This window comes from Rhinolophus sinicus, chromosome 1, assembly GCF_057876585.1.
Source record: "Rhinolophus sinicus isolate RSI-liver-muscle chromosome 1, RSI-T2T, whole genome shotgun sequence".
Taxonomy (NCBI): Eukaryota; Metazoa; Chordata; class Mammalia; order Chiroptera; family Rhinolophidae; genus Rhinolophus; species Rhinolophus sinicus.
The window spans coordinates 54276408-54297334 of NC_142501.1; the positions used below are offsets into that span (position 1 = coordinate 54276408).

The 20927-nt window shown below is 47.1% G+C and overlaps 1 protein-coding gene and 1 non-coding gene across 2 annotated transcripts in view; one reads left to right on the forward strand and one right to left on the reverse strand.

Moving 5' to 3' along the window:
* ACVR1B (activin A receptor type 1B) overlaps positions 1 to 18724 on the forward strand; it is a 33785-nt gene extending 15061 nt beyond the window's left edge. The window contains exons 2-9 of the mRNA XM_074325661.2: positions 938 to 1177; positions 1989 to 2237; positions 5634 to 5864; positions 8723 to 8890; positions 9960 to 10116; positions 11308 to 11432; positions 13976 to 14106; positions 15624 to 18724. Of these exons, the coding sequence (XP_074181762.1) occupies positions 938 to 1177; positions 1989 to 2237; positions 5634 to 5864; positions 8723 to 8890; positions 9960 to 10116; positions 11308 to 11432; positions 13976 to 14106; positions 15624 to 15749 (1427 nt within the window). The 3' untranslated portion in view covers positions 15750 to 18724. The remainder of the gene's footprint in view (positions 1 to 937; positions 1178 to 1988; positions 2238 to 5633; positions 5865 to 8722; positions 8891 to 9959; positions 10117 to 11307; positions 11433 to 13975; positions 14107 to 15623) is intronic.
* A 392-nt stretch (positions 18725 to 19116) lies between these two features.
* On the reverse strand, positions 19117 to 19190 carry TRNAI-GAU (transfer RNA isoleucine (anticodon GAU)). The gene has a single exon. It is a non-coding gene; the product is annotated as a tRNA-Ile (tRNA).
* Positions 19191 to 20927: the final 1737 nt, after the last annotated feature.

Genomic DNA, 20927 nt, shown 5'->3' on the forward strand with positions numbered 1-20927 from the left:
CAGGGCTGCTGAACTAGCTTTCAGAGGCACCAAATTCATTTACAGTAATTTCCTGTCAACAGTGCACACTTATGTATAATACACACCCAGCAAAACTCAGAGATGTCTAGTCCCAGAGATGACTGCATATACTATTTGAAAAAAAAAGAAAAAAATATATTTTACGTGTGTGTGTGTGTGTGTGTGTGTGTGTAAAATATTCTTTAAAGTGATGTTCATGGGCTTTTCAGAGTGGGTTAAATTTATTGAGCACGTTTTATGCATTAGCTCATTTAATCCTCACAATAACTTTATGAGGTAGCGACCAAAATCCTCTTTGGAGGATATTTTTGCCCCTCATGAGAAGGGCACTTCTGCCGTGGACTAAAGGAAGAGGGTTTTAAAGGATTTGTCGGAATTAGCCAGGAAAAGGTGCATTGCAGCAAAAGAATGTAAGCGCGCATGCATACTGCGTTCAGGAAACTGGGGGCGTGCCTAGTGCTGGAGAAGGGAGGTGGGGGTGATGAAAGCTCCTAGGAACCCCGGGTGGTTTTGGATGGAGTTTGTGTTTGTGTGTTGGGGGCGGAGACCTACAGTCTCCAAAGAGAAGGTGCCTTCCTCTCATGCTCAGGCATCTAAATTTAAAGGAAAGCCTTGCCCAGTCACAGAGGAATTTGTAAGAAGTCTAAGTCAAAGTTCAAAAAGTAGTTTCTCTGTGTCTCATCGGCATAAAGTAGAGCACTTAAAGAAAATAATGGGGCCTAGAAAACCTTGTTTGGGAGCCGAATAAACAGGTGAAAAGGTTGTGCCCCCCTGGAGGATATCTTTCTGGCCCCATCTCCGTAAAAGCTACTTATTGTGGAACAAGTGTGCTAAGGGGTTATATTCTAAGTCTGGGAAAGGACCGAGGGTAAGAGCTGATCATTGATGTCAGTGTATCCGCCCCACTTTCCTGCAGCTCTGCTGTGTACGTGCACCAGCTGCCTACAGGCCAACTACACGTGTGAGACAGATGGGGCCTGCATGGTTTCCATCTTCAACCTGGATGGGATGGAGCACCACGTGCGCACCTGCATCCCCAAAGTGGAGCTGGTCCCCGCCGGAAAGCCCTTCTACTGCCTGAGCTCCGAGGATCTGCGCAACACCCACTGCTGCTACACCGACTTCTGCAACAAGATCGACCTGAGGGTGCCCAGTGGTGAGTGGACACCCTTGTTGGACTAGAGGCTCGTCGTGGAGCTAGGGCACTCCTGTCATTTCGTCCTTCTCTACTCTCCCCCAATCCCTTTGAGATGATAGGTAAAGGTACCTTTTTATATTCCCCAAGATGACAAGGGATGGGATTCCTCCCGCATCAGGTTTGTAGATTAGAGGGTGAGGGACACAGGTTACCAAGCTGGTCCTAGAGGTGAAAGCTGCATTTTGGATAGTGCCTGAGCAGCCACAGGCAGCTGTGGAGTGGGGATCCCGGGGAGGGTGTGTGGCTGGTCCTGAAGGAGGCAGCCCCAGGGCCGTGTGAAGGGAGCTGCTGGGGTGGGGGTGAGGGCCAAATGGGAAGAGGGGCTAGAATTGGGCAATGAGGACAGTGATAAAGGCTGAAGAGTATTAGATCCCACCCCTTTGCAAATCTGCCATTTAGAAGGTAATACTGGGGAGATCAGAGGAGAAGGAGAGAGACCAGAGCAGAGCTGACAGAAGCTGTTATAAATTGAAGAGTAGAACCTGGCATCTGGGGCCTTGAGTGGGAATAGTACCATGAAATGCTGTGAAATTAGTATACAAAGAGGCTGTGGGATTGACTGCTGCAAAGGGCTCCTGAACTAGAGAGGTTTGCGTTTGAGAGCATGCAGGCAAAGGAGTCCAGTGAGACCAGAGGGCAAGGACACCGTGCACACGTGGAGAAGGACAGGGCGTTTCCACCTGGAGGGAGGTGTGGGGGATTAATGAGGCCAACACGTTCCCTTGTTTTCACTCTTGGTTCTTTCCCTCTCCTCTCTCCCTTGACCCAGGTCACCTCAAGGAGCCTGAGCACCCTTCCATGTGGGGCCCCGTGGAGCTGGTCGGCATCATTGCGGGCCCAGTGTTCCTCCTGTTTCTCATCATCATCATTGTTTTCCTGGTCATTAACTATCATCAGCGTGTCTATCACAACCGCCAGAGGCTGGACATGGAAGATCCCTCATGTGAGATGTGTCTTTCCAAAGACAAGACGCTCCAGGATCTCGTCTACGATCTCTCCACGTCGGGGTCTGGCTCAGGTACTGAGTTCTTCAGGCCTTGTGTCTTTTGTTGGCCTTCATCACTGCTTCCCAGCAGGATAGTGTTTACGTAAAAGGCTGGGCTTTGCACTTGTTTCTAGCAGCCCTGAGTCATTTGGTTTCATACTTCCCCTTCTTTTGGAGTCTGACATGTAATAAGATAAGATAGTGGGTTCACAGAAAATCTTTCATTCCCTGGGATTCCAAAGGTCAAATGCAAAACTCCCCATTCCAGAAACCATGCCTCTTTTCAAGTCTGTAACCGTACAGCTACTAAAATTGACCTGGTTCCACCTGAGCAGTGGAGTGCTCAATTGAAGGGCCCCTTTTGAGAAACAGGAGTGTGCCGAGTTCCTGTGAGGTGGTGACAGCTAATCATTGATCTCTGAGCAACCACAAGGGGAGTTTAAGGACAGTGAATAAAGCTGAAAGCTGGGGTTTGGTGAATCATTGACTTGTACCAGTTGCCCAGGGGTTTTGGTGGGGGTTACATAAAGGCAGTGTGGGTTTCCAGCATGGCATCAGCACCGCTTCCTGTACTGCTTGTTGGGAACCACGTCTTGCTTACATGAGAGGATTGAACCAAACAGTGGACCTTGACGTGAGACCAGATTTTAAGATAAAGGGAATTGGGTTGTTCAGGTCTCAGGGTATATAGCTCAGCTAGCTATAAGATGTAAATATGACTGCAAAGGAGCCTTTTTTTTTTAAGATAAACAATTATTTTAGTGATGGCGGTATTCTGTTCTTGTTAAAAAAAAATCATCCACAGAGATCATTATTGCCATTCTAGCTAAAACATATAGAATCATTTTTGTGAGGATTTTGTGTTTATGTATGTTTCCTTGCCATGTGACAAGACTTCTGTAGGGAAATTATGCCATTAGTCATGGTTAGACATTCCTCCTTGAACACAAGGAATACTTTTGAGCTTTAACAACTTTTGAATTTAAAAGCTGCATATTTTTAGGAAGAGAGAAGATATATGGCTAGTTCTTTGCTGAAAGAGGTAGGGCAGTGGTTAAAACTGGGTGTCTGATTCTGTGACTTTGTTGCTAGAGGAGCGTATCTCAGGGTTTCTGGAGTCTTTTTTTTTTTTTTTTTTTTTTTTTAAGATCAGAACTGGCTGAGATTCGGGAACGTTCACAGTGGTTACTTAACTGGAATAAAATGATTAATAACTATTTCTCTGGATGGTTTAGTCCTTTCTTAGTTCAGAATATGCAGAGCTTCCAAGGTGTTGGGAGTTTTAATACTGTGGATTTGAAGTAAGTAAGTCCTTGCTGCTTATGTGACTTTCAGTTCACATGAACAAATATATGTTGAATACCCTCTTGGTAATACGGGGTAAACAAAGATGAGAAGGAGGCTGAGCCAGAGTTGGATAAAAGAGACAGGGATTGTTGAGAAGGGTCTCGCAGGGGAGGATGCATTTTAAAGGGTCTTGAAGACTGAGTTCCAAGTTTTAAGAGAGAGGAGAGGGCAGGGAACATTCCAGGCCAAGGAAAATCCCTTGAGCAAAAGGACAAAAAGGCATAATTTTCACCGAGTGTTTAGGAAATGATAAAAAGGTCGCATGGCACGCCCACACTGGGGGTGGAGAGCGACAAGCTGACGAAGGTGGAAAGGACCTTGGGTGCCGTGCTTTATCTCACAGGGTCAGAGGCATCTACTGAAAGTTTTCGTGTGGGAAAAGAAATGTTCGTGTTTTCCTGTGGAAGGAGTTCTAGCAGTGGTTTGGAGGATGAATTCATTCATTTGCCACCATCCTGTTAGGGAGGGCAGGGTGAGGCGGGGCTGTGTGTGGGTTGCAGGGCAGGAGCAGGGTGAGCTGGGAGGCAGAAAGACCAGTTGGAAGTGTTTTTAAAAAGGGCCAGGACTAGGACAGACAAAGGGGATGGGGAGAGGGGACCTCGTTTGAGAAACTTGTCCGTGGTTCTGTGCTGTGGTGGTTAAACGAACTTTGGAGTCAGTCCTAGATTTGAATCCCTGCTTTGCCACTTACTGCTTGTATGAATTTGAACGAGTTACTTAACCTTCCCCTTTTGAGCCTTAGTTTTCTCATCTGTTATATGGGGATAATAACAGTACCCACCTTATAGGTGGTTGTGAGGAAATGAGATAATTCATGTAAAGGCCTTAGCGTAGTGCCTAATGCATACTAAGCGTAGTTCATATCCACAAGAGTTAGGGATTAATAGTATTTATTTATTTATTTGTTTATTTGTTTATTTATGTATTTATTTATTGGTCAGGGAGAGGAAGTGAGAGAGATAAGAGTCAGTCGTGATCTTAAGAGTGATTGGATAGATTGGGAGACACTGAATGAGTCAAATGAGGCAACAAATGAGTCCTATAAAGACAGTAAAATTAATCTTAGAATAAGCATGGGTAGTCTCCCATTCTACATCTGGAGCTCCGCCTATGAGGAGAACTTTGATCTCTTTGAAGAGGGAGGAACCTTATATGCCCTGACCACAATTTGGCTTCCATGGGCCACACAGCACCGCCCTCTAGTGGCCAAGGAGCAGAGCTGCCAGAAGGCAGTCCCAGTGCTCAAGCCCTCACTTTATTTATTTATTTTTTATTGGGGAAGGGGAACAGGACTTTATTGGGGAACAGTGTGCACCTCCAGGACTTTTTTCCAATCAAATTGTCATCCCTTCCATCTTAGTTGTGGAGGGTGCCATTCAGCCTCAAGCTGTCATTCTTTCAGTCTTAGTTGTGGAGGGCACAGCTCAGCTCCAGGTCCAGTTGCTGTTACTAGTTATAGGAGGCGCTGCCCACCATCCCTTGCGGGAGTCGAACCGGCAACTTTGTGGTTGAGAGGACGCGCTCCAACCAACTGAGCCATCAGGGAGGCAGCTCAGCTCAAGGTGCTGTGTTCAATCTTAGTTGCAGGGGGCAGAGCCCACCATCCCTTGAGGGACTCGAGGAATTGAACTGGCAACCTTGTGGTTGAGAGCCCACTGGCCCATGCGGGAATCGAACCGGCAGCCCTCGGAGTTAGGAGCACGGAGCTCCAACCGCCTGAGCCACCGGGCCGGCCTTCAAACCCTCACTTTAATCTTTTCTGCCCTCTTTCCTCTTCAAACAGCATGAGGCAGATGTGGGTGGATTGGCCTATAGGAGGCTGGCTGCAAAGTTGGTAAATCTGGTTAGACATTTATACTCAAACGTGTCATCCACACTAACTGAGAGGAAAAGCTTAGATCAGGAACAGCTAATCCTATGCATTTCCCTTTGTGTGTTCACTCACTCTGTCACTGCTTGGCTTAGCCCTCTGGTAGGTTACCTGGACATGGTGGGTAAGGGCTTCTCCAGTGTGGCGTTGATTGAAAGTGGGAGTTCCAAAGTTTAGGCAATTTACAACATCAGCTTTCTTTCCATCCATAGGGTTACCCCTTTTTGTCCAGCGTACTGTCGCCCGAACCATCGTTTTACAGGAGATTATTGGCAAGGGCCGGTTTGGAGAAGTGTGGCGTGGCCGCTGGAGGGGTGGTGACGTGGCTGTGAAGATTTTCTCTTCTCGTGAAGAACGGTCTTGGTTCCGGGAAGCAGAGATCTACCAGACAGTCATGCTGCGCCATGAAAACATCCTTGGATTTATTGCTGCTGACAATAAAGGTAAAGGGCTGAGTGTGGGTACAGGGGGTCCTAAAGCCAACCCTGTTCCCAAATGGAGGGGGTAACTGGAGCCAGCGCGGCTCTGTGTGCCTCCATAGGTACTGCCCGTAGAAAGGAAAGTCTAAATACGGGAATAGTTTTCAAAGTTTTCTTCTACAAAAAGCTTATACAGAAACCCAGGTTACTAAGCAAGTAAATAAGCAGTTATTAAGCAGATAAACAAGATGAACCTCATGCCCTACCTGCTGACTTTCCCTTCCATGACATTCCCAAACCCACCCCCAAGCTAGTCCCTAAAGGACCCCAGGAGAGGATGGCCCCAGAAAAGCGTGTAGTTCACATTCTGTGACATCCCAGCAGCATGCACACTTCTGTAGTGGAGCGGGCACGTCAGAGGGTGACCTCTCTGCCCCCAAAGTGCTACCTCATGGCCTCCGAGCTCAGCTTTGGGTTTACTTGTACTCCAGCTTTCCGTATTTCCTCCTTCTTCTCTCTTCTGTTTTTGCTTTGGTTTTCGAGTCTCCCTTGTATGGCCAGGCACAGCCTCGTTTTTGAGGACCTCACTGACTAGTAAAGAGACAGAGTAATTAATTATAGGAAGTAGTCAAACAAGCTGTTCTAGTGGGTACAGTTGGGGGTGAGGTGAGGGACAGGGAGGTCACACCTGAGTTTGATTGAGGCAAAGGTGGCAAGAGTTGGTCAGGAAGAAAAGCCAGTGGAAGGGCACTCCTGACACATGTGCGAAGGTGAAGTGTGTTTGGGGACGTGCAGATGATTCGGGATGGTTATGTCACAGCGGAAGACAGTGGAGAGGTCATGGAGGCCAGATCATGAGGGCCTTTTTGAGAGGATTGTATGTGGTTCTGAGGTAGTGGGTAGGAACTGAAATTTCATCCATTCATTCAATAATACTATTGAGCACTGTGGGCCAGGGCCTCTGCCAGCTGCTTGGATCATCACTCATAAGAATAGGACATGGAGGGCGGCCGGTTGGCTCAGTGGGTTAGAATGCAGTGCTCTTAGCAACAAGGGGAACAAGGTTGTCAGTTCGATCCCCACATGGGACACTGTGAGCTGCGCCCTCCACAACTAGATTGAAACAACTACTTGACTTGGAGCCAATGGGTCCTGGAAAAACACACTTAAAAAAAAAAAAGAACAGGACGCAGTCCCTGCCCTCACAGCTCCCGGGAAGCGTGGACAACAGACCCATGGGCAGGCAGTGCCCTTGAAGTCAAAGACCATGAGGTGATGGGCTTCCCATTGTAGACTGGCCGTCACAACACACTCTGCTCCCACAGTGATTTTTAGAAGTTTCTGTCTACAAAGCCTATGGAAGATGCTAAGTATTTATTTTTCCTTCCTAAAACAACAACAGACTGCTCATTCCGCACATTGCTGTGGGGGTTTGTAGTGACCTCAGCTGCCCCCAAGCTGAAGAGTGTTGGACTCGTACACAAGGGAAGAAGGGAAAGAGAGAATTTTTTATGCCCTCTGAATAAGCTGTTCCTTTTTAAAACAGCATCACCTTTTGATAAAGTTTAAATCTGACATATGTCTTAAAGGATCATAAGATGTCCTCCCTTTTAATTTACTGCCAGGGCCCTCAAGACTTCGGGCTAGTTGGAGTATAAGAGGGGTGTGTTGGAGAGACCCCTTGTTCATAATCAGGAATGCCAAAATTGGTGCTTTTCCGGGAGCCACTCCCTTTATTGGTTCTGGCAGCTGTGTGAATAGGGCTCCGGCTGTTGAACCCACGTTGGGGCCAGCGGAGGAGAAAAATCAGACTCCTTCATTCTTGTCTTTTTAACACAATATATGTAGTGTAGTGTAAAACTAGTACCAGCCTGGAATTTGGGAGATCTCAGTTCAATTTCCTATTTTCCAGTTGACGACATCATAGCCTAATTTGATTACCAGCTTTTGGTTTTTCTTTTTCTCCCTCTCTTCCTTCCCCTCCTCCTTTTCACTGCATGTGTGCACGGAGGGAGGGAGGGGCGGAGGGAGGGAAGGAGGGAGGGAGGGAGGGAGGGAGGGAGAGAGACAGACAGAGAGACAGAGAGAGAGAGAGAGAGAGACATACACATACACACACACACACACACACACGCATACATACATACACACACACACACACACACACACACACACACACACACACACACACCCCAATGTGTAAAAGTGTATGCTGTCCGCCTTCCATTGTTCTGAGGATAAGATGACCTCTCTGGAATATTTGGACATGTGCTCTTCATACGTTGAAAAGTGTTTTTCGGCCTGAAATACAATAATGCACAAAGGAGCCCTTTCCTACTCAGAGAGAGCGCATAGCCCGGTAAGAGTAAAATGGACTTAGGAAAGAAATGCTACAAATGAGGCAGGCATCGGGACAGGCTGTGCTGAAAGGCACTTGGAACACAGAGGAGGGTCTGCGAAGCCTTCCTCTGCGGCGGCGGTGGATGCAGCCACTCATGGTTGCCAGTATGTTGAAGAGCAGGTCTTCTCAGCATCAGAGGCAGTGCTGCAGACGTTACCTGTTCCTTTCCCTAAACATACACGGCCTCTTCTCCAGGATGCCTCATTTTCGAAATTTGGTGTAATAGTGGAACAGTGTTCAGAATCCCTACCTACAAGAAATAAGGGAGCAAGCCTAGGAAAGAAATGCTGTCCTTCCTGGAGCCTAAAACTAGTAGACACGTGTAGATGAAACAAGCATGAAGGGGACCTCGGGACATGTGGCGATGAGAAGCAGGAATTCAGGAGTCTAACTGGAGTCTGTGTGGTACACATAGTCTGCCTTTTCTGCCTTCACCTCTCTGGTTGTGCCTTTTCTCTAACTGCTCTGTGGTTCTCTGCAGATAATGGCACCTGGACCCAGCTGTGGCTTGTCTCGGACTATCACGAGCATGGCTCCCTGTTTGATTATCTTAACCGGTACACAGTGACAATCGAGGGGATGATTAAGCTGGCCTTGTCTGCTGCCAGTGGGCTGGCACACCTGCACATGGAGATTGTGGGCACCCAAGGTAAGTGGACCCATCTGAGGGGCAGTGAAGTTGGGTAGACTTGAAAAGCGTGTACCACCCTGATTTAGTTCCCAGAACTCCTTTTTACTGAGCAAGTTGGATCTGGGCCTCAGGAACTGGAATCTAAAGGAGAGAGGCTTGAACTTGACTAGAATGAGGACAGGAGGTCTCCAGGGGGTTCTCCCCACCTGTCTTCATCGCTCCGTTAGGGACTCTGATGCAGATGTCCAGTTATTTTTCGTTCCATGGCCTGACACGTTGTGGTGGGTGAGCTAGAGGTCGTGAGTGATCCTCTCAGACGCCCACAGTGCACATGTGCAAGAGTGGAACTGAGAAAGCTCAGCACACTCATGGAACAGGAAGGAGCCTCAGTTTAACTACTTCTCACATTCATTGTTGGGGACGGCTGGCTAAAGACTGCTTGGTGGATGAGACACTGGGCTTTGCTAATCGAGGAAAGTTTTCCTGGAGGAAAAAGATCTTGAGCATTCCTGCTTATGGACTAGAACCTCGCCTTCTGGGAAGTCCTGGATCTTGTCGTGGTAGCAGCTGTGCTCCCTGATGCCTGCCTGCCCAGGGCACCCACACTTGCTGGCCATGACAGGAAATCAGCCACTATAGTTTGGTCCTGTTCCCAGCCTCTGTGGTGATGGCACCAGTCCTTACTAATTAGTTAGTAATTGTGTTTGATTCTGAGAACCTAGATGTACAGCAGTTTTTCTTTGAATTCCTCAGCAGTTCAATACTGGGGGATATTAGTTCAGGGAAGGCAAGTACTAGTAGTATTAATATAGTAGTATTAGCTAATACACATGCCCTTCTCAGCTCTTCAGTTACCTACATTCATGCATTTAATCCTTACAACATTCCCATGAAATAAGTACTGGTGTTAGTCTTGTTTTATGGATGACAAGACCAAGGCACAGAGGGGTTAAGTTGCTTTTCCTGGGTTACTGGGTTAGTGGAAATCAAAGCCAGGACTCGAACCCACACAGTCTGGCTGCAGAGTCTGTGCTTTTAACATTCTTTGCTCTGTTTCTTTAAAGATCTCTGTTTTGTTCTCTCCCAGGGAAGCCTGGAATTGCTCATCGAGATTTAAAGTCGAAGAACATCCTGGTGAAGAAAAACGGCATGTGCGCCATCGCAGACCTGGGCCTGGCTGTCCGGCACGATGCGGTCACTGACACCATTGACATTGCCCCAAATCAGAGGGTGGGGACCAAACGGTAGGAAGGGCCTGGGCCTCTGCCCTTGTCCTGCGCATGTACCGAGTAGCCCGTGTGTGCCCTTTCCCATGGCACAGGAGGAGGTGTCGGGAAAGGAGGTGTGGGCCTGGCTCTCGGGCAGCCAGAAGTTGAATTGAACACGCCTTCCCCACGTGGAAAGGCGCACAGTTACATCTAACAGATGTGAGTGCCAAGAGCACAGCTCCACAGAACTGGGTACATGGAGGTGTTGGGCCGGGAAAGAAGGCAGCAGAGAAAGAATCTGGGGCAATATTTGGAGGGGGCGTGGGCACCAGACTTGTTTGAGGGAAAGGGGGAGTGTTGCTCTCCAAAGGAGTGGATTGTGCAGAGACCTCTGAGGGGGCAGGGGTGTGTGTTTGGCTTGGGGCTCAGAGAGCAGGTTTGCCAGGCCCGAGCAGAGGTATCTAGGTTGGAGATTGGGATTATGGGCCTGCCTTCACTTTATACAGAAGTAAGGAATTGTGACTGCAGATTGACTTCCCAGGTTGGAAATGGAACTAACTGTCTTTTAATACGATGGAAGAGGAGCTCCATTTATCTGCTGAATCTCAGTGAATTTCTCTGGATTGTGCTGCTGTCTTTTTGCCTGCCTTTTGACCTGAATGAGTGACCCAGGCCCCAGAATATGAGGCCTGAGGGGATCCCCTGATTTGCCTTCTGTGTGTGTGTAGAGGGGGGTGGCTGCAGTAGTACTAATTAGCTGAAGGGGACTTAGACGACTATCTAGAATTAGTTTTCACATATCTGCAATTAGGTAAGATAACAAAAGAAACGCAGAATGAAATTTAAGCTCCACCCATCACTGTGGCTGCATTTAATAAAGTCCAGAACCTCAGTAGCAATCAGGTATTATGTACTGTTGACGGCCCTGCGACCCCGAGTACAAGTACCTCTGCCAGGAAATCAAAGCATGCCAAAAATCATCTTGTTGGTTAAAAAGTAGAGGTACAAATAAGAGTAGCCTAGTATCACCAAACCTAAGCTGAAGTATTTAGATTCGAATCCAAAACACATGGGAGTTTGCAATAAAGAGAATTGATCACTTTCTCCTCCCCAAGGGGCTTTCTTGAGGTGATGCTCACCCACATTCAAAGGGCCCCTGAACCAACACTTTGACTTGAGAGAAGTCATCTTTTTCTATGCGTGATCATGTTTCTTTTGCTGTTGCAGATACATGGCCCCTGAAGTACTTGATGAGACCATTAACATGAAGCACTTTGACTCCTTTAAATGTGCTGATATCTATGCGCTCGGGCTTGTATATTGGGAGATTGCCCGAAGATGCAATTCTGGAGGTACCTACCTTTCTTTTCTGCATTCTCTTGCTCCTGCCTCCCAGTCCAGGGGGCTGGCTCGCCCAGCGTGCTGGGGTTCTGCTGCCTCCTTTCTTTTCACAACCTGTTGGGTGCCTAGTGCTAGAGCCCATCACACATAGGGTTCTCATCACAGATGCCGTGCTAAGGGGGTGTTTACTCTTTGGACCAGCTTCTAAAATAGTGTTTTACGTTGTGGTAACCATTCTGGAGGCTCATTGGCTTTTTTTTTTTTTTTTTTTAACACACTTTTTTTTTTTTTTTGGGGGGGTCTGTGGCGGTTGGGAAAGCCCTGGGCAGAAATAGGTCAGGACTAATACAGGGGTCTCCTTTATACAGGAGGCAGAATATGCTAACACACTGGCTCTCAAGCTACGTTCCTGGGGAACGTGGGGTTTCATTGATAAAATAATAGTGGTAATTTCTCAATTTGTAGGAGAAGGCTTAATGCGTAGAATTTTCTCAAAATGGATTTTTTCTCCTGTATTTCCTTTTTAAAATCTTTGGAATGTGCAACTACTTGCTCATGTCAGAGTCCAGTAAAAAAAAGGTTATGTCATATTTAGCAGAAAACATTTTTATCAGTATAATAACATCAGTATTTTACAATGACTTTCAAGTATTCTATCACGTGACCAAGTTCAAAACCTAGAACCCTGTCCTCAGCCATTTATCTTTGATGTAAGAGATGACAGGTCAATGGAAGTGAATTAGATGAAATTAAAAATAAATAAAAAGAACAAGTGAGTCTTCCAGCAGACCCCTTTTTTATATTATTGCCTTTTTCATCTATGATATGTTTGGTAAGATACAAATTATGGAGAAGGAATCCAGGTATTACTCATGGAATTACGCATTTTAAATTTTGATCATTATGTACAGAAAGCGGATTAAGTAAAATCTGGTCACACAGGTCTTAAACTGAACAAGTTAAGTTTTTCTTCCTCATATTATCTAGAAATTGGGGCTAAGTGTACAATGATAATGCTGACATTCGCTGTTCGTTATATACAAATTCATTTCATCTTTATTATAAACCTATAAAGTGGGTACTATTGTCATCATTTTGCAGATGAAGAAAACGATCACAGAGAGATGAGATAATTTGTCCAAGGTCACACAGCTAAGAAACTAGGATTCAAACTCTGGCAGACTGAGGCCAGAGCTTAAACTCTTAACTAACCCTTAGATAATTACCAAGTCAGATTCTATTTAAAAATCTTTCCTGTTAGCTCAGGACAGCAGAATTTTTCCTGGAAAAAGGCACAAGAAAGCTGTATTGGATTTTTTAAATTAATTTTTTATTATGGAAAATATTTTAGTTTGTAGGTCTAAAAGCTAAGGACTTTAAAAATATATTACTCTTATCACACTTTAAAACACAAACATCAATTCTTGATATCATTTAACATCAATCATTGTTGAGAGTTCCCCAATTATTTCCTAAATTTTTTTTTAACAATTTGTTCAAGTCAGGATTCAAATAATGTTCATCCATTGTAGTAGTCGATTGAGGCACGTCTTACGTCTCTTATAATCTACAGGTTCCACCTCCAGTTTTTTTCTTTTTTAATTGGAGAATCCAGTCATTTGTCCTGTAAAGTTTTCCTGTCTGGATTTTGCTGGTTGTCTTTTCGTGGAGTTCACATGGCCTATTGTTTCTGTGAATTTCTAGTGATAGTTAGATCCATCAACTAGAATCATATATTTTCCCCCCCCAAAATCCTTCTGTTACAAGGCATATAATGCCAGTTATCTCTCTTTTTGTGATTTTAACAGCCATTGATGATCATTGTACAAATCCAAATTCATTAGAAGTTGAAAAATACCAATATTCCGATTCTGTGAATCTTCATGTATTAGCTAGATTTCTTCTTGAAAGAGAAACTTCCCCTAATTACCTGTTTAGTTACCAAGATGTATAGTTTGAATAGGAGAGGCAAGAAAAATATTTAATTTCCATTTATTTACCATTTTTCAAAATCATGAGTTTATTCCCTATCATCCTACAAAGGTGACTGAGATTTTGGGGGGTTTTTGTTGTCGTTTAGTAACATTATGGACTGGTGGATTTTTTTTTTTTTTTTTTTTTTTTGGCAGTGGTGAAAGGACAATTTATTAGAAGCGAAAGTATGTTCCAAAAGAATAGGAGTAGGCCCAGCAAAAGAGTAGCTCAAAAGGCCTGGACTGGTGGAGTTTAAATATTTGATTCCATTGAAGCTATTAGTCTCACTGTTGCTTAAATGTTCTCATCTTTGGCTAGTTGAGAGCTTTTCAAGCTGGTGCCTTTTGACTTGACCTCAGTAGTCTTTGATAGTTTTCTTGCTTTTTGGTATGAAAAAGATGTCCCTGGGTATCTCGTATAGCTTGTGTCCCACACCTCTATCAGCCAAGGTCTCCAAGGATCCATGGTTCCTCTTAGTGGGAAGTACTATTTACAGATCACAGTGTGGTTGTTCTCACTGGCTTTTGAGTCCTCTCTTCCTTCTGCTGGTAACTCAGGTGGATGTTTTCTTTTCTTCCAGGAGTCCATGAAGAATATCAGCTGCCATATTACGACTTAGTGCCCTCTGACCCTTCCATTGAGGAAATGCGAAAGGTCGTATGTGACCAGAAGCTACGTCCCAACATCCCCAACTGGTGGCAGAGTTATGAGGTAGGAAGCTCCCCTGCCTGGTGCCGCTTTTCCCTCGACCTGATTTCTCTGCCTTACCTGTCAATGGGGCCAACCTCCAAGGGTAACCCTAAGTGTGTCAGTTATGATATACCACTATGTGCTCTTATATACCAAGCCCTAAGGGGCCACAGTCCCTCATCCTGGGCTCTGTAGGGTCCCCTTTGGAATAGACAGCCTAGTAGAAGCAAAAGGTCCCCAGGACACCGCTAAGAGAGGTGGTCAATGAGAAACAAACAGAAAACTGAGCAGGAGCTGTTAGACCTGTCTAACTAGAAAATGGCTCTGGAGCCACCAGGGGGAGCTGAGTGCTGTGGCCAAGTGAAGAGGAGGCATTCGTGAGAGTGTAGAAGGATGACTGTGAGGGAGCGGCCTTTCGAACAACTCAAGATGGGAGGAGAGTGTGGAGAGTTTGAATTTGGTAGAGATGGCAGGTGAAGTGGGGAGAGGACAACATTTTGTGGAAAGAATTGATACGAGGACAAATTTATGATACCGATTGCTAATAAACATGTAGTTCTGGGATCTTAGTGTCTTCAGGAGAAGTGAGGGTTGCCTGGCTAAGTGTACTTGGCCTCCTTTTCTCTCAGGGCTCCGCTTTTAAGAACTGTAACCACTAGAGGGCGTTTCTGCGTTGAAGAACAGAACGCCTTAGTTCACATTTCCGCTGCTACCTTCTCATTGCATAATACAGCAGCGTTTTCCAAAATGTTCCTTGGAACCCCTGGGTTGGGTTTACTTCAGAGGATGAGTGTGAGGCTGGAAGAGCTGGTGATACTGCCCTGCCCCACTCCCTCTTCAGGCAGCGCTCTTTATATGTTGGGACTCCACTTAAACCAGTGGGTTCCACTGCTAAAATGAATTTTGAAAACCAGTGGTCTAGGGCAGCAGTTGGGGAACTTGGTAGCCCTCAATAACCAGTGGCAGTCCCTAGGTGACCTTCCATATCACCTGTGGTCCGACCACAGCGGTCGCCTATGTCATCTAGGCAGTGGCAGTGTAGCTTTCTGCCTCTGACAAGATTGCTTTCAGGGCCCACTTTTCTCCTTCTTCACCACCCCACCTCTCTGCATATGAACCAGAGGATTACAGCCAGGTGCTTGCATGTGTCACGGTGTGTCCCTGGTTCACATGCTACTTTTTAAAAGAACAGTTAGTGAATAGTCGTAAAAATGGATTCTCAAACCTGACAGAAATGATTTTCAGATCAGGCTGTTGCAGGTGTTTCTTTCAAGATTACCAGATAGTGGAGAATGGCTGACTGTACTTGCAGAGAAGGTCTCCCCTCTCCAGACTGCAGCTTTCTCCTTTCGCCTACACAACCTGTCCTCTAAGGAAGGGTGAGCCAAGGGAGGGGGAAGTTTGCAAAGTGTTTCCCTCAGGTCAGAGTGGGGGAGGAGATGCTGACAGACTTTGCACTGAGAAATGAGGACGAGCCGAGGGACCAGAAAGCTTCCACAGGGCCGGGTGGAATTGACACCCTCTGGGTCTCTGCGCAGGCGCTACGAGTGATGGGGAAGATGATGCGGGAGTGTTGGTACGCCAACGGCGCCGCCCGCCTCACCGCTCTGCGCATCAAGAAGACTCTCTCCCAGCTCAGCGTGCAGGAAGACGTGAAGATCTAACCCTGCTTGCCTCCCCCTACATGCAACCCTGGGCAGCGAGGACTACACACACAGCTGCCATGTTGAGCGTACGATGGAGGCCTACCTCTCGTTTCTGCCCAGCCCTCTGTGGCCAGAAGCCCTGGCCCACAAGAGGGACAGAGCCCGGGAGACCCACCCACTCCCACATTGGGTTTGAGACACAGACACCTTTTATATTTACCTCCTAATGGCATGGAGACTCTGAGAGCGAATGGTGTAGAGAACTCAGTGCCACAACTCGAACTGGTTGTAGTGGGAAGTCCTGCAAAGCCCGGTGCATCTGGCGTGTAGCCAGGAGTGGTGACCGGGTGGCCTGGGAGGGCCCAGGCGAAGCTGAGTGTTGCCCGTGCTAAGCAGCACGGAGCGCTTTCCTCCAGGGACCAACCTCAGCACACCAAGGTGGCCCCGAGGAAGCAGAAGCGCAGCCCCTCTCGCAGGCAGCTCTGGGCCCCGTGCTCTGCCCTCACGGACATCCAGAGGGACTGCCAGTGGGCAGAATCTGCTGCCTGTCTGTCCAGCGTGTGTGCATGTGCCGAGGTGCGTCCCCTGTTGTGCCTGGTCGTGCCACGCCCTTACACGTGTGTGTATGTGTGTGTCTGTCGGTGCGTACTTCCCTGCTTGAGCTTTCTGTGCATGTGCAGGTCTGGGGTGTGGTTGTCATGCCGTCTCTGCGTGCTGGTGCCTCTGTTCAGTCGTGAGCAGTGCCTCGTGTCCTGGTGCCCTCCCTGTCCCCTCCCCCTGGAACCTTGAGCCACGGTGGTCCTTCCTTCCCAGCAGGCTACTCTGCCCACCTTGTGTCAACACCGCTCTCCTCTGTTTCAGACGGTGGAACCAAAGCTGCCTCGGTTGTCCATGGCAGGCGAGGTTTTTGGGTCCAAACGTGAGGGAGGGGTGGGCTGGGCAGGGAAAGCATCTTGGCAGCAGAAGTCTCGGGTGTTGTGGTCAGCGGCACCCGTGGGAAATGAGCCAGCCCGGGGCATCCTCAGCAGCATCAAGGAAGGGCCAAGGAATTTGAAGCCCAGATCTTGGGACTCAGATTGGAATGTCACATCTGTCTTTCATATCCCAGATTCTGGAAACAGCAGTGTATATTTTTGGTGGTGGTGGGTTTAGGGTGGGAAAAGGAAAGAGGGGCAAGAAGTGGGGAGGGTGTGGGGGTGGGAGGGAGGCATCTGCATGGGTCTTTTACTGGATTCTCTGATCACGGTGGAGGGAAGATGTGAGGCTTGCACCCACTTTAGGGGCCTACTAAAGGGAACAGCCTGAGCCAAACCTGATATTTAACCTGAGTGTAGTATTTAACGACGTCTAGAAGCACGGTTGTGGGTGGTGGTTTGGTCAGCATATCTTAGGTATATAACTTTGAAGCCATAACTTTTAACTGGAGTGGTTTTTTTTGTTTTTTGTTTTTTGTTTTTAATTTTATTGGGAGGGTCTGGATTTTAACTTTTTTTAATATTATTAAGTTTTTATAAAAGGAAAACCATCTCTGTGATAATTACCTCTCAATCTCTTTGTTTTTAAAGAAATCCCTACAAAAACAACCACAAAAAAAATGCTCCAATCGAACGCACATAGCTCAATCACACTGGAAATGTCTGTCCTTGCACCTGAGCCTATTCCCCCTCTGCAGTGAGAGGCCCTCCTTGCCCTGGGGGTTAGTCTCTCTTGCACTCTACCCATCCCCCCAATTCCATGAATGGTGTTTGCGCTAGGGCCCTGTCTTTTGTGCATTGTCCAGCTGGTCGCACCTTCTCTCCCAGGGATTTACTCAACAAATGTTTGTTGAGTGAATGCTGGATGCCAGGCATTGCACTAGGCGCCAGGAATACAGCTGTGAACAAGACAGGCTCGGGTCCTGTTCTTGGAGCACTGAAGAAGGAGCTGATCCAAGTTAATGGGGGCCTGTTTGAGACGAGAAGTTTTCCTAACAGTACTTGGTTCTGAGAGCCTTTTGAGCCTGGAGTGATTGCTGTTACAGAAGACCACCGAGGAGCAAGGATGCCCCCCACGCCAAAGAGACCGATGGTGGGCATGAGAGGCCCAATCACTGCACTCATTATGAGCCCCCTTTTTCTGCCCCTGGGGAGCATATTTTGGATGCAGCCTCAGAGCACCCCTGCCTCCAGCCCAGCGATTCTCTGCCAAAGCTTGTGGAGGAGGGGGAAAGCCCTCTCCCTGCTTACGTGTCTCCCCCATGCCCCTGGCCTTCCTATTTATTTTCCTGATGTATTGCCTCTTTCCTTGCATTAAAGGAGATCTTCCCCTAACCCTTTGGGCCAATTTACTGGCTACAGATTAATTTTCCTTGAATACCAATTGTATCATCAGGGGAACCTTCTTTCCCCACTCCTGCGAACCCCCCACCTCTCCGCCCTGCAGCAGAACCTGGCGGTTTCTAGGTGGTAATGGGACTGAGACTCCCTGTGCTCGTCACAGTCAGCCTCTGGGGTCTGCCAGTACTCCTCAACCCAGGGACTCCCAAGCCACTAGCCCACTCCCCAGCTGGTCCCTCTGTCCCAACCAGACAGTCCAGTTCCTCCACCCCGGGGAAGACTGAGCAGTTTTTTGGGAAGCTCCCAACCTCACCCCCCGTCACTCTTGACACCAAGAGTTAGGAGTTAGAGTTGGGGAGAAACTACAGCCTGAAGCCGTGGTCTTTGGCCCCCTGAGGCTAACACTGATCTTAGGGCTACTGCACCTCCGGATTCTGGGTTCACAGACCAAGTCCAAGCCCGTTCTTAAGTCGCCATCAAGGCCCCCGAACGGCATTCTCGGTACTTTTGTTTGTTTTTGTACATTTTATTAGAAAGGACTGTAAAATAGCCACTTAGACACTTTACCTCTTCAGTATGCAAATGTAAATAAGTTGTAATATAGGAAATCTTTTGTTTTAATATAAGAATGAGCCTGTCCAATTTCTGCTGTACATTATTAAAGTTTTATTCACAGAACTGTCCTGGTGCCATCTGTTTTCCATCTGTGACTGTGCCCAGCTGTTGTCAGGGGAGTTGGGCAGGGGCAGATGTTCTCAGTGTGTCTACCTCCCACTTGCTGGGGCATGATGTCAACGCCAGTCGCAGCAGGTACCATCAGAAGAGCTGATCTGCTCATGTCGGGTCTCCCTGAGACTGTTCCTCTGTGTCTCAGAGAGGGAGGAAGGCCTAGCTTGTGAGGGAGCAGGAAGCACCTTTTCTTGGGCTTTGTCTGTATTTTGTCTTTTACCATTTTTCTCTTTATACAAAAGAGGGTCTTGATCCTGCTTAGTCACAAACCCCCTAGTCTTGAAAACAGCCTGAGAGCTCGCCTCGCTTTTTTTTTTTTGTAAGGAGGGCGCAGCTCACAGTGGCCCATGCGGGGATCGAACCGGCAACCTTGGTGTTATCAGCACCACGCTCTAACCAACTGAGCTAACCAGCCACCCAAGCTCTTCTCATTTTTGTTTCCCTCTCCTAAATTGGGGTATAAATGTGAATTTTGGGGTGCTTAGGTGACTTTGACATGGAAGTCTCCAGTGGTTGCCCCAATATTTTCAGTATGGGGGTGGCTGTGCATTCTTTTCTACCTCTAGGCTGATGGAACCCGGGATAAAGTCCTAGAATCATAGAATCTCACGTTTAGGTGGGACCCTAGAGGTCGCCCAGTCTGCCGCTTGATTCCCCACAGCATCCCTGTCACTTGGTGGTGGGCTCGTGCTGTAACGCTCAGCACTATAGCTTCCGCCTGCAGGAGGTCTGTGCTGTAGAAATCTCTTATGTGGAACCAGGCAACCTCCATGTGGCTTCTATCCACAGGCAATTCAGAACAGCTTTCTCTTCCATATAAGGTCCCTTAAAAGACTTGAAGACAGCTGTCATGTTATCATGAATCTGGCAAGGCTTTTAGAGTTTCTTTAGTTAATATTAGCAAATACCGAACACTTAATGTGTGCTAAGCAATGTGCCAACATTTGCTTTACGTGTATTAACTGCTTTGATCCTAAAACAGCATATGAGGTGGGCATTATTATCCTCTTTATGGATTAGGAAATTGAGGGGTAGAGAAGTCAAGTAAATTGCCAATAAATCAAACAAACGTAGCTCAGAGGGCTGGAAAAGACCTTGGGTTTAGGCTGTCGAACCACAGACGGCAGCCCTTCAGCCTTTACAACATCCAGCCTCCATGGGTCCATGTTCTTCCTCCATGCCGGCTGCTCTCTGCTGAACCTGGCTCGAGCCTGGAGCCAGCAAGGGCTGTCACATTCCACCCTTCCATTAACTGGCAACACAGGCCAGAACAAGAACCCCAGACTGCGTGACACCTGCAGGTCACATCCCAGGGCCTGCATCTCATGTCTTGGGTTGAGTAACATCCAGCCACTTTGTTCTTCCTCCATCCTGTATAAGGGAAGTTGAACTCAAGTGCCGGACCTCATATATTTACCTTGTTAAATTTTACCATAGAACCTGCCCATTGCTCCAGTCTGTCAGTATTTTGAAATTCTGATTGTTACCCAGACTTTTCCACTGTTCTCCCATCTGAGACTGTTGGCTGGAGAAAATCAAGTAACTTAACCTCTAGAAGTTGTCTTTAAGTTTGGAATATATCTCAGTAACCCAGATTAGCTGCTAATTGTCCTTGCATCCTGGCCATAATTCTTTCATGCACAAAGATAACAGCAAAAGCCCAGGTAGTTTGCTGAAGTGGCAGGTTGTATGGCTGCTGCATCACTTTGATCTACCTGTGTGCTGGTAGGAAAGGTGAGATGGCTTTTAGCTAATTTCAACCGAGTTCAAAAGCCATCTGTGAATAACTACTCATCTTGCCAGGCTTGGACATATAGTTCACTAGGGTATGGACTGCAGGTTCAACTTCATTCTGGAGTTGATTCTGATTAGAATGCCAACCATTCTGGTCCCTCTTCATGTGCCCTGGAAGGTCACTAATAGTGTTTCACCTTTGTAAGGCCCATGATGGGAGACCTGAATTCACCTGAATGCTGTGTCACTTTGGTTTTTGTTTCACATATCTTAAGTTTCTGTTCCCCCAGGCCATGTCTTCTGATCTTTGCAGTCTGGAAAACATGCTTGCTAAATACAACCAAAACAAAATTAGGAGTAGGGTAGCAGCAGTCAAGAGGCACTCAGCAACGTGAGGGTTGCAGAATGAAGGTGGCAG